Source organism: Lynx rufus, unplaced genomic scaffold, assembly GCF_022079265.1.
Source record: "Lynx rufus isolate CCGP_SWC_20201006 ecotype Redwood Valley unplaced genomic scaffold, mLynRuf1.p SCAF_8, whole genome shotgun sequence".
Lineage (NCBI taxonomy): Eukaryota > Metazoa > Chordata > Mammalia > Carnivora > Felidae > Lynx > Lynx rufus.
The window spans coordinates 116,045,412-116,062,508 of NW_025814896.1; the positions used below are offsets into that span (position 1 = coordinate 116,045,412).

The 17,097-nt window shown below is 49.4% G+C and overlaps 1 protein-coding gene across 1 annotated transcript in view; it reads left to right on the top strand.

The window, feature by feature from the left end:
• Positions 1–16,743, top strand: part of CAPN13 (calpain 13) — a 52,857-nt gene extending 36,114 nt beyond the window's left edge. Inside the window, exons 11-21 of the mRNA XM_047067657.1 lie at positions 1,885–1,896; positions 4,088–4,287; positions 5,322–5,358; positions 5,717–5,773; positions 8,887–8,944; positions 9,057–9,115; positions 10,715–10,783; positions 12,629–12,704; positions 14,944–15,072; positions 16,088–16,143; positions 16,717–16,743. Coding sequence (XP_046923613.1) covers positions 1,885–1,896; positions 4,088–4,287; positions 5,322–5,358; positions 5,717–5,773; positions 8,887–8,944; positions 9,057–9,115; positions 10,715–10,783; positions 12,629–12,704; positions 14,944–15,072; positions 16,088–16,143; positions 16,717–16,743 — 780 coding nt within the window. The remainder of the gene's footprint in view (positions 1–1,884; positions 1,897–4,087; positions 4,288–5,321; positions 5,359–5,716; positions 5,774–8,886; positions 8,945–9,056; positions 9,116–10,714; positions 10,784–12,628; positions 12,705–14,943; positions 15,073–16,087; positions 16,144–16,716) is intronic.
• Positions 16,744–17,097: the final 354 nt, after the last annotated feature.

The window sequence follows — 17,097 nt, forward strand, 5'->3', positions numbered from 1 at the left end:
TACAGCAAATCCTGGGGCCCGACAGCAGCAGTGTAGGCAGATCCTGGGCTGGTGTCCAGCTGCATAGCCGTCTCCCCTCCTTCCCACCCACTTTCTCAGCTGCATCCTCTAGACTTCCCATAAATGGCTTTCTGCTCACCCCACGCTGATTGGTATCTCTTGCTTCCAGCCAAGAATCCCAAATGATTCAGGTGCCTTCTGAGAGGATTCTCATCCTCAGAGTACCCCCAACTCTTATTTCTGGGAAGAACAAAGGAAAGGGGCTGGGAAGGAATGGAGGCATCTGGTCTACTCAGCCAGGATTTAATAGTTTAATAGTTCAGGGCACCAAACAGGACTGCACCCCTCTTCTGATAAGAGACAGGAGCCCACAGAGGGAAAGAGGGCTGCCCCAGTGCACAACTGGGGATGCTGTTCACATTGCCACCTGTGAGTCTGGTGCCCCAGAGCTGGACATCATAGCAGCCTTGTGTTAACCAGTTTGCCCAAAGTCTTTACAGTTCGGGAGCCCTGGAAAGATCATAATCCTATCTGTTTTTAAACACTGCTGAGCCCATTTATCTACTGAGATAAATATCTACTGAGATTAAATACAGAGATGCATTTCTCAGCTGTACATTTTGCTAAAAAGGAACTCAAACCTGAGGTCTCTTCAGGCTCCCAGGAGGTCCCAATGGATCTTGCAGGATCCTGATTGAGCTGAACACCAGAGAACCATCTAGTCTTTGGCAGCTCAAGAGACACTTGGGTTCCTTTCACAGTTTGGCTGAGAAACAGGCTGTGTGCATGCCAGCAAGTAGACCTCCAGAAGTCTGCAGGGCTCTGATGGTGTTTGCGGGCAGTGCTGCTTGCACGACTAATGTATACGGCCCTCCCACCCTGGCATGGTCCCATGACTCCCAACTCCTACGGAAGCACTGCTCTGCCTTGCATCAGAACAAACATGGGTGGTATGCAAACAGAAGACAGGAAAGAGAAAAAGGACAAGGGTGGACAAGTCATTTCATCTTCACCCCAAAGCTGCTCTCCCAGGCTGGGAGCTTCCAGCTCATTCTTGGGCTCCAGAAAAGTCTGCCTGGGAAAATCAGGTGGTCTGTACACATGGTTGTGTGTGTTGGGGTGGGTGGTGTTAGGCAGGATCAGCAGAGGAAAAGAACTGAAACCCACACCAACTGCAGAAGACACTGCCGGGTGGTGGGTCTTAATGACCAAGGAAGCAAAGCAGCTTGCTTTATTCCCTTCTCTGCCACTTAGACTGCTGGAACTATTTCCACATCCATAAAACAGGGTCTCAGTATCTGCTTTCAGGGTCACCGTGACAATCCAACACATTACACAGAAGCATCTTGCAGATGGCAGAGTGGCTTAAAAATAGGGCTGTGTCCTCAGTGCAATATTCAGTTCAAGATTAAAACTAGGTATTTCCCAATTCAGATGCACACAGACATTCCTTACAAACACCGGAGGCCTAGAACAAATTCCCACCATATCTTTCAGTGGTATGATGAAATAAAAGAAATTTCTTCACGTTGGAACTCCTGATGTTGAGAAACTGACATCTGATCTAGGTTCTGTCTTACCTCCAACCCTGTTAACATCTCTCTCTTCCCTTCTCTTTTATCATCATTGCTGTGAAGAGTAACCACACCTGGCTGAGCTGAGTTTCCTTCCCCCTTGACCCCCCTACAACCTACAGTGGGTCAGGTTTTCTTTCATATCTCTGCACAGGGGATGAGTAATTGTCTCGTCCCCTGGGGGGTGCAGGGAACAGGCTGGCTGCCCAGGAAGAAGGAATGCAGGGTCCGGAGCTGGGCTGTTGGGATCTGCTTGCCCCTGGGTTTTGGTTTAGGTCCCTGAACCTGCCTTTCTTTCTCTTCCCCACAGGTCGACCTTCAGGTACGGTTCAGCCCCTTCTCCTGCCTCTGTTGCTGTGCATCGGTAAAGCATTATGCCTCTTCCAACACCATAACTTTGGCACATCTCTTGTTGTTTCGTGGCTGCAAATTTATTCTTGTTATGTCCTGTGACAGATGCAAGCTTAGAATCTCTGAACAGGTCAACAGTGCAGGACGTGTGTTTGCTGTCCTGTTCTGGGGGTTGGACCCCTTGAGTTGCTCTCTGGTTTGACATCTAAGAGGGTCGGGAACCACAAAACTATCCTCAAGCATTTGGCCTCCAATAGATAACACTGATGGAGCCCTTTCTTTCCCACTTAAGAAAAGAAGCAGAGCTAGTGGCATCTTAGAGGGACTTTAGCCTCATGTTCTTCGTCACCCCTAGATCCACCACAAACAGGATACACACTCTGCAAATGCACCTTCAGGGCATATCTAGCTTATCTTACAACCAAATTTGCTCCCTCTCCTAAGCAGGCCCCGCATTGGTGCAGGATGAGTGAAGAGTAAGGATGGAGAAGGACAGATGGAGTTACAGGCACTCAGACTCCTTAAATGGATGTGGGGTCTGTGGGGCTGTTGCTGCCAGGGCATGTGTGGGACCAAGGATGGAAGGGAGGGAGCAAGATGAAGTCACAGCCAACAGGTAGTCCCTGTAGCATGCTGGTGGGTCCAGGGAAGCTCCTCCGGGCCTTCCAGGGGTGCCCCAATAAATAGGTAGAGAGAGGTCAGGACAGGGCATCTTCAAGCAGGGGATACTCAGAAGCCCAGGCAGAAAGCAGGCAGCAAGGAGGCCCCTGATACCAGTGGCCTAGCCACAGAGTTGAATTTAGGATCTGATTTTGGTTTTGGGCACCCTGGTCATGGAAGCGGAGTTTCTTGAAGGGTTTCAAAGGGAGGCACTCGGGTACAAGGAACAGATCAGTGTTTTAATTCCCAGAGCTGGAGAAAGGAGTGGGGACTCGGCCCAGGAAAAGGTACAAGACCCATCCCTGGAACTACAGGGTCAGGTCTTTGTGCAACTAGGCCTGTGTTAATTCGATGCTGGTCCTCTGAGCACTAGACCACCATGCCATCTACTCATGCTTCTTGCTGCCACTGAGCGAGTCTGCTCTGAAAGATAGGGAGCCTGGAAAAGGCTGCAAGAGTCCAGTGGAGGGAGGTGAGCAGGGAAGCAGGGAAATTCTGGACTGCAAGAGGTACACACACTTCTGTGCACACTCATGGATGTGTGCACACACACACATACGCACACACACACCCAGAGCCACAGGGCAGTGCTGACTTTTTGGAGTAGAATGGTTCTCATCATTGCTTTTGCCACAAGGGCTCAAGCAAATGAGGTTCCAAACCTACTGGGATCACTGTTAGTATCAGCAAAGTCACTTTGGAGGTTCCACCCAGCCCTTTCTGCCCACCCGGGACAGTGACCTATCTCCCGTCTCATCTCCTAGCTCAGCCCTGTCTCCACCCCCTGAAAAGAAACTCTCCCTTTCTCCCTGTTTTTCCCCAAGGCAGAGCTCACAAATAATCATTTCACGCTGCATAACCATTTTAGATGGAACCCCCATGCTCGACTGTATTGGGGAAAATTTATTTAGTAAGGGGTTTTTATTATGTAGTATGTATGTGACATCTGGTAATGGGAACTGCATTATATTTATTGTCTTATCTCTAAGAAAATATTGAAATAAAAGGAAAATGATCAGGACCTATTATTCTCCAATGAGAAGAAATTCCAGGGCTCTGCTGGGAAGATGAAATGGAGGGAATAAAGGAGTCCAACTCTGCTGTGCTATATACAGTCCAAAGCATCCTGGGGAAGGTTCAGGAGGGAAGGGGCTTCTGGCGCTCCAAAAGTCATTCAGTGTTGGAACAACTTCACTAGTTTCCATGAAAGTCTTTATATATGAGCAGAGACATAAACCCCAAAACCCAGGCTACTGTGGGATTTAATGAGGTGAAACTATGTGCCGTACTTTTTTTTTACACTCGTTGTGGTGTCAGTGTTTCTATTAAATGACGGTCTGAACTCTGTGGCATTTTGAAAGTCCAGGTAAGCACTGTCACCCTTTTCGGAGCCTGTAATGCTGTTTTGGTGAATGATGTGGGGTCTGGAAGGTGGCGGGCTCTCCTGGGGGCTGGGCGCATGCACACAAGGGGCTTTCTGACCATCTTCATGTTTCCTCCAGTTCCAGCCCTTCTGGAAGAGGTTGCCACCCACCTTCTTTTCTCAATTCAGAAATGCTGTCAAGGGCATAGTTTCTAAAACCAAGTGCAACCTCACAAAGTACTTCAGTCTGAGCCCTGGGACCTACGTGGTGGTCATCGCCACATACAGAGAAGTTGAGTTTTTGCTCCGGATCTTCCTGAAGATGCCAGATGGCGACAGGTACAGAAACTCTGGGTTTCAAACTGTTTTATTTCACTTAAATTTATAAGAACACATTGTGTCATCCTGTGCAGCATGTACTGCATCAGGGGACATGGGGGGCTCATTTGCAAGAAGCCCACCACAAAGGGTGGCAAGAGAATCTCTACCAATCTCTACCAATAAGTAGACTATTGAGCAGGATGTGGCCATTGCTCAGTGGGAGTGCAGAGTCACATGGGAAGACAGAGTAAGGGGACCCACATCTGGCAAGAGGGATTGAGGAAGGCTTCTTAGAGAAAATGGCATTTCAGCTATCCCTTGATGGAAAACATAATCTAATGTTTAAAGGAAAAGGTAGTGCAGGTTGAAGAAAACAGCATGACCAGAATCAGGGAAGTGGGTGAGCATAGAGCCTATTGAAATAGAAGTGATGTCAGCCATATGCACAGGAAGGTGGTACATGGCATGGCTGGCAGTTGTCTGAAATGTGACCAGAAGGTGGGGTACATCAGGGAGACAGTGAAATATGGGCCTGAAAGACAGAGCCCAATCATGGAGAGTCTTCATTGCTAAGTCAGTGGTCAAGACTGGGATCAGCAAATACATATCCCTGCTGGGCATCTTACCCCCTGTTGGACCTGAGGCAGACATTACTCTCATCATGGCCTTCTTTACAATTGAGCTTGGATGAGGCCTCGGTCCAGTATGCCAGATAGCCACTGTGCCACCAGAGTTGGAACATAAGACAAAACTTATCTGCCATCTTGGCAATGGGGGTCACTGTGCATGTGTACTTGGTTGTGAAAAGGAACCATTTGCTAAATAATTTGAAGACCAGACGATGTCCAATCAAAAGACTAGATACGTGGTTATGATGTTTATCTGTCTGCTGACTGTCATGGCTGCCCACTTCACGACCTGCTGTGCTGAAGTCTCTCCACTCAGATCCTTGGTATAAATGTCCAGTGCCACCTAAGGTGTCCTCCATATTCAAGCCTCCTTTAAATCGTGAGTTTTTCATCCTTTGTCACACTGTTTCCCTGGTTTTCTAGGAACCCAAGCAGCAATTTCAGCCTTACAACACTAAAGGTAGGTATGTGGAAAGGTTTGATTGGCAAGCTTCCTTGACCACATCCCATGCCCAAGAACTTCTGTCTCCTTTCTTACCTTAAAGCACTGACCAGTGAGAAGAGACACCATCATCATGGGCCAATGATGGCTCAAAGGGGCAGAGCAGAGGGGAAAGACCAAGCCTCCAGTGTCAGGCTGGAACCAATCCTCTTCCACAAACTCCAGTGTTCCATTCCCCTACAAATTTTATTCGATTGCTAGATGAAGCCTCTGTCTCAGATCCAGGTGTGGGGAGTGGTTCTTGTGCCTTCACTATCCAAGACAGGTAGTCTCCTTCCACAGAAATTTGATGTTGACTATTTTCCCTTTGATCCAGGCAAGTCTTCTGGAAAATGGCTCCCAAGGAAGCATCTTCCACAAATACGCTCACCAGGTACAGTCCTTAGCATGGGATGAGTGATGGTGGGACTAGAGGAAAGGAAACTTATCCCAGGCCCTTATCAGGATACAGAGAAGAAAAGTGATGTAGTTGGTCATTTTATCAGTCTCTCTCCCTGGATATCTCCAGAACTAATAGGGCTACCAAACCAGAACTAGGAGACATCTGGGAGGGGTGTACAGCTTGGTAAGGATGGGGCTAATTATGGGGTGAGGTTAAATCTTTAAACAAGCAATTGGCAATACCCCCTGAAATCTTTCCTTCTCCTGATCTTCACCCCCTCCAGCTTGACATTATTCCTCACAGGAGCTAGCCAGCTTCATTGAAGGCACCAATGATATTTTTCCTGCCAAGCCACCTAGGTGCACAGAGGTTTTTCTTAATGGTTTAATAAACCGTTATAAAGAACTCCTTGACTTGCCAGGATAAAAACATCTGCCAAGGGCTCTGCACAGTGGGCCTTTTGCCATTAATAGTCATGTTGGTTTGGGAAGTGCAAAGTGATGGATAGATATGATCATGTGTCCCATGTCGGCCTTGGGCCAGGCAGAGGCCAAGGACAGGAAGGATGCCAGGCATTCAGAGGGCTAATGGGGTAACTAGGAGGCTGCTGAGAGGGAAATTATTCAGGCAGCCTGGGCCCAGAGGGAAAAACAAGGAGAAATGAAGAATGTGGCTGTCATGAGGGGAAAGTGTTACGAGGAGCCGCTCAATATGGAACTCCTTAAAATCAATATGGGCCCAGGATTCAGGTCCACATCTGGCTGATTTAGAAGGCACTTCACTTGATGCAAGACAAAGTCTTCCCAGATGATAATCCCCAGTCTGTGAGCTCCCAGAGGAAGGGATGGCACCATATGCATTCTTTGTCCCCAATACCTATCACTGTCCCTGGCACAGAGAAGGTGCTCTGTCAATCTACATTGAATTAAGACAGATTAGCTTCTCCAGAGCAGATGTCCAAACTAAGGTTATTGCCCCAAGGCAACAAACAGGACCTAATTAGGAGACCTGAGACCAAGCTTCTTTCAGGGGCAGATGGCAAAATCCTCAACATGGTTCATGCACCTGCACATCTGAAATAAAAAATATAATTTGTCATATGACAAATGGTACAGGTTCCCTAATCAGGGTTTTTCCAAATAACAACCAAATGTCTCCTCATAGAGGATAACTGGTAGCCCATATGGGGCCTCTGTAGGAATTAAAGTAAAAGACACACACAGCTCTGTGCCAAGGTGTATAGCTCAGAAGTGAAACAGACTGGACTACAGCCCCTTTTCATCTCTTGGCTAGGCACCCTTGAACAGGGCCAGCCTAGCATCATTCTGCACAGCCTGTAAGCAATCCTCAGAGGCTGTAGCCTCAAATGAAAGTTGAAAGCAAAATGTTTGTCCATGCACTCCCCGAGTCCTCTCTCCTGATCTCTTTCTATCTGTTTAGTTTCAAGCGAACACAGTGACTTCCTACCACTGCTACCACTACCATGATCTACCTTCATCAACCATGATAGTGGTGATGGTACTGTAACCCAAGTCTGCCTGCCAGAAAGTAAGGACCTCTCAGCCTCTGAGTTAGGTCATGTCCATCTATCCACCATTTATTCAGTTGGCAAACATATACAAAATACCTAGGACATTCTAAGCACCACACAAAGTTTTGGCATCAGCTCCTCAGGAATCCTACATCGAAGTGGTGGAGGAAAATGTGCAATTGTTTTGGAATTTGCTTAAGGCAGCCTTCATCTCTATTCCTCATCTCCTCAAACATTTTGGTGGTTCTTGGGTGCAGGGTCCAAATCACAAGCTGTCCTAGGATAGAGGGATGTGCAGTAGGAAGGAGACATCATCCATGTCCCAAAGCTACTTACATTCTAGTTGGTAACTTACATTCCATGTAATGGTAAGTGTTCCTTACCAACTGGTCTGCAAGTTGCATGCCATGATTCTTTTGAGGAAAGAACTCTGTTGCTAGTGGGTACACAATGCTGACTTTGCTGACATAACCCAGTCAATGAGATGTTGGAGGGATGACTGAGAGCCAGTTTCAAACACTGTTAGGGTGTTTTTCTTGGGGGCATTATGAGGGATTCTCCCATGAGGACAGGCCGTGGGACTGCTTTTGCTTTCAGTTGAGTGGTGAGGCCATCTCTGGGGACAGCATGCCTGTCATCTACAGGGTGCTGGTTCTCAGAAGAACCCAATGAGACACTTTCCTCCACCTGACCCAGTACCACTCTGCAAAGCCACCAGCTGAGGGACCTCACTCTGGCTCCCTCCCCCATGTAAAGCTTTCCCAGGGTGCTGATGTGATGTGACATCACCCCCTCAGCTTTTACCAGCCTACGCGTAAGAAATAGCCATGCACAGCACGGCTCTGCTTCTCTATAGAATCATCATGGAAGACACCGCCCATAAAGCTGCTCAATGTCCCTAGGAGAAAATCGAATGCAGTTAACAACTTCAGAAGTTCCGGCTGGGAAAAGTTTCTCTCCCCTCAGCCTCCACTGCTTCCCGTTTTTAATCCAAGGAAAACCATGTCTTCCTTTTTGCTTCAGTAGCTAGGAAAACTAATGCTAAGTAATGTGCTCAATTAGAGCGGCTTGTCTTAGCCTAGATTTCTGGCACTTTCATCTCTTCTTACCACACACACACACACACACACACACACACTCACTCACATTCACGCTTATGCTCACATGGTAGTCATATTTTCTCTCTATCCCTTCCTGGAGGCAGATGGGGAAACACACCTTCAGGGCTGAGTTGATTCATTCAACAATACCCCTCCTGAGGGGCTCCTAAGTGCCAGGTAAGGCAGAAAGGAAGGAACCATTGCTGTCCGGCCCCATAATAAATGAAGAGATAAATGCAAGGTGACCCACACATGGTACCCAACGTTAGGAGTGATGAGCACTACAGATGTTCAGGGGAGGGGTATCACCATGGCCTGGAGCGATCGAGAAAGGCTTCATGGCAGAGGTAGGTGGGCACTGGGTGGGAAGCAAGGGCTTAGAAATCTGAGTGCTTTTCCAGAATAAGGCAGGTAATGCCCCTCAGCTCCTGAGCATGGATGGGACTCCTGTATTCCTCTCTTGTTTGGATCAGGGGCTGGACATTGATGCAACCCAGCTTCAGAGCCTTCTCAACCAAGAGCTCCTGATAGGTAAGGTCAGACCCACAGGATTGCTGGCCCCAACCTCATGCCCACTGCTGAGCCAGTCTGGTGTCACTCCCCACCCCCGACGTTTCCATCCTTCCTGTTCTCTGCCCCCCAGGAACTCCAGGGGACACCTTCTCTTTGGATGAGTGCCGGAGCATCGTGGCCCTGATGGATGTATCCTTTGCAGCCCCCCACACCCCGGCTCCTCTTGCAACTTTAAGAGCCCATCTGCTCTGCGGGCTTCCCCAGGGGTCTAATTCAGATGTTAGGAACCTTTTTACTTTCAGTGTTTTCTCTTCTTTGGTTCTAAGGGCTCACCAGAGAGTCTGGGCTTCTGTGGATTCTATACCAATGCACTGACTCTCCAGAACAAGCATAGCAACCATGACAGTAGTTACCATCTATCAAGTGTCTATGGCACACCAAGAACAGTACTGGTATATGGACTTTTCCTTGTGGTTCTTGCAAAAAGCCCCCATGATATAAGAAGTAAAGAGAAGGAATTCAAAGAGGTTAAGTAATTTGTTAAGTAATCACACAGCCAGTCAGAATTTGTGCCTGTGTTTGAAGAGTTTTCAGCCTCCGGAATCCGTGTCCTAACATCATTCTACACTGCCTCCCTGTAACACCAAGGGGGCTATTTTCCTTCCGCCCTTCCCCTTGCCACTGGTCAAGTCTTCATTAAGTTCCTTATTCACCAAGTCCCCATTAAGTGAAGATAGCAACCCCTGAAACTTGGAGAAAATGCCTTGATCTACACAGCAGCCATACCCCTTGATTGCTACCAGACTGCAGCTGAAGCTGTGGAAGCTGGGGCTAGAGCACTCCAGAGATGTGCCTGGGTTCCAGGGACACCAGTGGCCAGACTAGGAATTAAACCCAGGTCTCCTGACTCCTGTCCTGACTTCTCCCTCCGATGAGCTATTTCTCCCCTGCTGCCCCATCCAGGCAGGAGAGACTAGCCCCCCATGGGCATGCCCCCCAGCTGCTGCTCTGAGGCTCATCCCTCTGTGTACATGGCCTCCCTGGAGTGAGGCCGACCCCCACTTCTTCACTGTTAACAAGGCCCGATTGGGAATGGGAGGCCGGCCATTGTCGAACAAGAGGGCCTCTTGATGAAGTCATAAATCAGGCCCTGTCTCTGCTGGCTGTGGTTTGGAATCACTGGGAGACACTGCCCAAACCCTCACTGATTAATGAAAGTGGCCCACGGCACCCCACAGCCTGGGGCCGGTGGCCCTGGGGGAGGTTGGGTCGGCCAAACCCCTGCAAAACAGACAGGTCTGTTCTGCCCTTCCTCCCACCACCCCCCGCTCCCCTGCAGCAACTCAGAGTCGGATTCTTTTCCTCGCATTAGCTCTCATTAAACCCATCTTACGGGGTGACCGGGCCTGGCTCTAATGCCATTTGTGTCTATGCGCACTTGCCTTTCGTGCTGCTGCAGGCGTTGCAATGACCCCTCATGCTCCTTCCCACTCCCCCCTGCCAGGGGCCCCACCCCTCCCGGTACAGGCTGTGTTCAGGGCTTTCTCTTCCCCTGGATGCAAGTGATATTGACCTCCTTTCCTCAGGGCTTCTTTCTCCCTCTGATTGTCCATTTTCCTTTGTAAATTAAAGCTAAGCCAGGTCCCTTTCAGACACAGTGGGAGCCGGCTGCTGTGGGGCCATGTCCAGGTGACACTGGACTGGTTGATGGATAGAATGGCTCCCGGCTCTGTCGGCAGGGCCTCTGCTCCCTGCATGCTGCATGGTTAACTCTTAACTCCCCACCAGCTCAAAGCGAATGGGAGGCTTGAGCAAGAGGAGTTTTCAAGGCTGTGGAGCCGTCTCGTCCAGTGCCAGGTACCGGCAATGTTCTCTTTTTGTCCAGTTTAGCAAATATCTGCTGGGTGCCTGACCCCCACAGGGTTGAGGAGCATGAAAGAGGAGGAACTCACCAGGCCTGCCCTCAAGAAGGGTCACATTTCAGGGAGACATACACGCACTACTAGAAGGCAATGCTCGAGCAAGTGGCAGGGTGAGGAATGTTGTAGGAGGTTGGAGAAGAGAAGGGTCACCGTGGACTATAGTAAAGCCACCAGCCCACTTTGCCCTCCTCAGTCCTCCCCGGGCCCCCGAGACACTCCCCCGGTGCACTAGTTCATCTCATTCCCCTCCCATCCACGTGCCAGATATGACAACATCACAGATGTGGCCTGTGGCCTCACCGTTGTTCTCAGGATGAGGTCTGAACTCATCAGAGCTGTATGCAAGCCCCTTTAGCTGAGACCCTACTTTGGGGTCCAGGAGAAGCCCTTGTACTCATCCCACTCGCTCTTTTCAGACCCCAGGTGTGTGACGTAGAGCCTGGCCAGTATCTACGACACTGATTGTCCAGCCGCAGGAGTCGCTTCCCCTGAGGGCTTGCCTGCTTCCTCCAGGCCCGGGTGCTTCCCCCTCAGCTCCTAACACCCGAATCTACAATAATACGATGAAGCATTCTCATGTGGCTATACCAGGATGTGTCGCCTAATCCCTGACTTGGAGTCATTTGGCTTTTCTGAGGACACTGGAATGGCTGATGTGTCCCCCCATTAGATCATAGGGCAGGGGCCCCTTCATAGTCATCGGCTTCCTCCAATGCCTTTCTTAGTGTCTAGTACACAGCAACTGCTGAACCAGTGACCAAACTCATGACCAAATGAGCAAGCGAATCCCATTTGAGAGTTGCTCTATACTCACCAAAAGTCAAAGAAGGCCCGAAAATGTTCTCGGGCTGCTATTTCACAGCGATTGTTGCCCCAGTCAGCCTCGGTCACTCGCACACGGGCTGGGGGTATTTTTCCTCAGAACAGCTCCTGTGGATGGCTGAGCACAGGTCCCAGACCAGGAGCCCAAGTTCCGTCGCGTGGCACTTGCGTGTTTACTCCCTGGAAGTCACCTGCCCAGGTGCCTGTTTCCTCACCTGGGAAGTGCGATGCTGATCGGGGCTCCGGGGAGAGTTAGGGAGAGGCAGCAAAGTCCCGGGTGCATGGAGAGCTGCCCTGCACAGAGATGAAGGCTTAGAGTCACTACCTCCTGCAGCTGCGCTAGGACCCAAGTTACAGTCCTCGCCTGCCCGCCACACAGCGCTCACTGCTGTGCAAGGCGCTCTCCTAAGTGCTCCGTACAGATTTGTTCACTGACCCTGAGCTACAGTCCCCATGAGGCAGGTGATGTAATTCGCATGGTGCTGCAGGGGGCAGAAACTGAGGCCTGGAAAGATTAACTTGCCCAAGGTTACACAGCTGGTAAATAGTCAAGCCAGGATTTAAACCCAGTGGTTCAGTTGCCAAATCTTCACCACCACCCTATGCAAAGTCTTTAGTGAACTCTGTGCCTCCAGAGTGCAGCAAGCTGCCATGTGTCAGGAGCCCAGTCTAGGAGGTGAGGAAGGAAAGACAGGAGGTCGGAAGAGAGGAAGGCGCAGGCCTGGGAGAGGAACCCATGGCCCTGCAGCTGGCGGCCAGTGTGATCGGCTTCACCGGGTGGAGCCCATTCCTGCCTCTCCCCCCATCCTCGGCTGAGCTGCCTCTGAGCTGGATCCACTCAAGGTTTATGCCTCCAGGGATGCAAAAGGGATTTCTGAGAACTGTCTCTGCCCAGGACATCCTCTTTAAGGTGGGCAAGGGCACTGACATGGACTTCTTGCTTCTTTTCCCAAATCAGAGTGTTTTCCAGAACATCCAGAAACGTTCCGGAGTTTTCCTGAGTGAGGATTTGTGGAGGGCTATAAAGGATGCAGGTAAAGCAGGGGCCCCTTGGGGGTGTCATGATTGGGGTAGCAGTGATGGTGGGGTGTGTGTGCATGTGTGTGTGGGTGGAGGGAAGGAGAGAGAGAGAGAGAGAGAGAGAGAGAGAGAGAGGCATGCACACTATTAGCCTGCTTGTAGGCAAGACCAGTGCCGACAGTCAGGAGAAAACAGAGCAGCAGGTTCTCTGTCCTGGTTTACACCGGCATCTGTGGGCCTCCAGGCTCAGGACTCAGTCTCCATCCTCCCCAAATTGAGTTCCCATGTGCCAGTCAACTTTCCCAACTGTCTTGTATCCCAGAACAACTCTTACAGTAGGGAAATAACCCCGCGTGATTGATACCCTACCAGAACTCAAGGTTGCCTTAGAGACACTTCCATGTCAATATCTGGCTGTCAGGGTTAAACACCCATGAGCAGGTGGATGTACTGTCCTCACAGAAGGTTTGGAGCAACATGAAATCAAACGACACCTGTCTGCTTCAAGAGTGCAAGCGCTTTGAGCCCTTGGATGATGATAAGCATACCATAGGTGCCTAAGAGCTTCAGAGTTCAGGGAGAACCTGCACTCACGTCATCACATTTGATTGTCCCAACTACTTTGTGATCAGGAGTCATTATCTGCCTTGTACCGGTGGAGGAAATGGATCACAAAAAGGTTAAGTCCAGAAACTGCCACCTTCCTTGGGAAAACGTAAGATCAGATTCCCCCAGGTAAATGCCAGGGAAAGAGGGACTCTGTGGTTCTTCCTCCGGTGACTCTCAGCCTGGAGAGCAGGAAGAAGCATCTTTATGCCTTAGCATCTGTCCTTCTCTTAATTCTTCATAGTAGACAGCAGCGGTTCTCAAACCTGGAACTCTTTGGAAGCTTGTTAAAGCATAGATCGATGAGCCTTATCCCTCACCCAAAGTTTCTGATTCAGGAGAGCTTGGGTGGGGCTGAAGAATTTGTCTTTCTGGAAGGTTCCTAGGTGAGGCTGATGCTCTTGATCTGGGGGTTACGCTTTGAGAACGCTTGAATAGCTACAGAAAAATGAAATCCCATAGGAGACCACACTAATGACTCCAGAATAATAAAGGGGAGAAAGATAGAGAATAGTTGGAATCCAATTAAAAAGTCTTCAAGGACCAAGCAGGTAACTGAAAGGGCACTGGAGCTAACCATAAGAAAAGAGGGTGATTTTGAATGTGGCAAGTTGGAGAGTACATATCCTATCTAAAGGCATTCAAATTCACATTTTATTAATTCTGCTAGAGAAACCAAATGTCTCTGGTGCATGGGACCCACAGGCCACCAGGCTCATCCCCTTGATGGATGGTTTGGCTTGCGAGGTTCTGCTGGCCTACCAAAGCTTGCAGGCGTGGCCATTTGCTAGTCTGCTCTTGGTTGGTGCAAGAGGTGGTTGGTGCCTCCTGGAGCTCATAACCAGACATGCAGGACAGGAAGGCACCTCTACCTTGCCTGCTCGTGGCCACCTTCTGACTATGGTCTCCACTCTGAGGACCAGCCTCTTTCCTGGTCATCCAACTTAGGACTGAACCTCTCACTTCCAGGAACCACATTTGCTCACACTAGCAGCACCCACCTGTAAGACCCACACATAGTCATGGGGTTGGGGAACAAGGTTGTTTTATAAAGTCACCAACAGAGAGAGACCTGACAGAGGCAGGGCTGGGAGCAAACTCTGGGTGTCCTGGAAGCTCCCATTTCACATGGGAATTAGCAGATGATTGTCCCCAGCACAGTCAGTGTCTTGAGTATCTTGAGTTGGTAACTGGCCAAACTCCAGAAAAATATCATTGGGGCCCGGCAACCACCAAGAAGGAAGCAACCATAGAACCATAAAAATACAAAGTGGAATGGGGCCTCTGGGTGGCTCAGTTGGTTGAGTGTCTGACTTTGGCTCAGGTCATGATCTCATGGTTCATGAGTTCAAGCCCAACGTTGGGCTCTGTGCTGACAACTCAGAGCCTAGAACCTGCTTCAAATACTGTGTCTCCCTCTCTCTCTCTGCTTCTCCTCACTCATGCTTTGTCTCTCACTCTCAAAAATAAATAAACATTTTTTTTTAAAAAAAAGTACAAAGTGGAGTGAACTGACCCCTGAGCCAGGCTGAGTAGGAAACAGTGGTAGAAGGCCACCATTCTGAGCAGGCTTTTCAGACTTTACACATCAGAAGACCAGACCTGCTCCAGCCTCCTCCCGCTCACTAGCCCCACCCCATGGCCCAGACTTCCTTGCAGGGACCTCCGTCAGCAATGAGCTTCTGGATCTCATGACCCTCCGGTACAGTGATCACAGTGGCAGGGTCAGCTTCCCCAGCCTGGTCTGCTTCCTGTTGCGACTTGAAGCCATGGCAAGTAAGTGTCACCTGGGGGACATCCTGAAGACCTTCACAATGACCAAAAAAACACAGGAGAGGACCAGGAATGCCCTCCTGCTCCAGGCCCAGGGAAGGCCTCCGTAGTGGGGTGGTTGGCATCTTGCGTGAGGAGCCCTCGCTCCCAGAGACAGAAACAACATTAGCCTGTGGAACGGTGTAATCAGCTTGGGTACCCTGCATCCTTACCCATTCTGTCCAGTACATTCCTCTGTCTTAGGTCTCTCATTTCTTCATCACCCTATTTAGTGCCTCTTTCGGGAAGTTCATTTAATCACTGTGTCTCTTCTCTGTGGTGTTTACGGTTTAAACCTACTCTGTAGTCTTGCGATGAATGACTGGGGTCTCTGCTGAAGGAATTCACACACAAGTGGATAAGTGGGGGCAGGAAGGCATTCCCAAGGCTGTAGAAATTCGACTATGTGGGTCAAATATTTGGACACTTTAGCAACATACTCCTTTTTTATAATGAAATCCTATGTGAAATCCCAAGCCATACTATAGCTCGAGACTTGTGGTTGGGGTAGAAATGGGGTCTGGCCTCATCCTAATCCTCACCATCCCTGGCATGAGCACCTCTGTAAACCCCCCATCTCTGAGCTAGGTGGTTAATAAAGACTGAGGGAACAGAGCTCTGGGAGTACAGAAGAGAAGGCTGAGGCATAAGCCTCCAGAGAATTCTCAGTTGGACAAGGGAGATTCCCCAAACTTTGCATGTGGAGTACTTTATAAGACGGGCCCACACATCCCCTTGGCCGTGTGTAGAAGAGTGCAAAGTGCAAGGGCACTAGAAGAGGGAGAGGTACATGTGGGCCAAAGCAGTGACAGAGAGCTTTTCTGAAGAGATGAGCCCTGGGCTGTCCCACAGAGTGAGGTTTGCTGGGAAGAGACCAGGAGGGAGGCCAGGCATACTGTGGAGAGTAAAAGAGTATGCGGAATCACCATATTTGCTTTTCTCTCCCTTGGCGTGTCTTGATTCCTCTCCTCCTCTTTAGAGACTTTCCAGAACCTCTCCAATGATGGAAAAGGACTCTACCTGACAAAAATGGAGGTGAGGTACATTCCCCTCCCAGACACAGGGCACAGCCCCAGGCCACCCCCCCCCTTTCCTGATTCTAGGGGGCATTTTTCTCCCTGAGGATATTGGATAGTCTGTCCAAGGCCAGCCAAGCTGCCATCCACCCACCCCCCACCTCCAATTACTGCCTTTATATATTACTGGCTGCCAAGGCTGCTTTAGGATCTTGGCAGACAGATTTTATTTTTTTCCCAATAGCTTAATAAAGCAGAGGATTATGTGGGAGTCATAAATCCAAGAGGGATCTTAAGAACACCTGCTGAGCTCACTGTACATTAAACTCACTCCCATTGAGCTTTAGAAAGAGCCTCCTGGCCCAGCCAGCTGGCCAACCTCCGCTATCCCTCTCACTGCTTAGCTACTCAGAGAGTAGCAAAATATATGCTGTTATGGGCAGGTTGAGGTCTCTTAAGGGGTTCAAATTAGCTGGAAAAGTTTGATGAGACTAGACTGAGATCTTTCAAGAGGGAAGGGTACCATTTGCTCTGCTCTGTATTAAGCTGACAAATGTAAAGGTATGTCATAACAATGATGCTTATTTCTCAGTGGATGAACCTGGTCATGTACAATTGAAGCAAGGAGTAAAGCAGACCCCAGAGTCCAGGTAAGACGTGGCAGCTTTAGAATCATTTCCTTCTAGGAGCACAGTTCCTCTTTTCCTGTAGGAACTGTACCCAGGTTGGGAACAACCTCCCCAGAGATTACAGAGCCCTTATTTGTGTGGGTCAGGGCTCAACTGCACAGCACCCCTGGATTTCAAGGCTAATGCTGCAGGTTTCACTCAAGCCATGCATGGAACGAGCAGTGGACATTCATGAAAGCATGTGGCCTGAAAGTCATGAGTGAGGGATTTAGAATTCTTATTTGTTAATTTATTTTTTATTGAGATATAATTGACATTTAACAATGTATTAGTTTTAGGTGTGC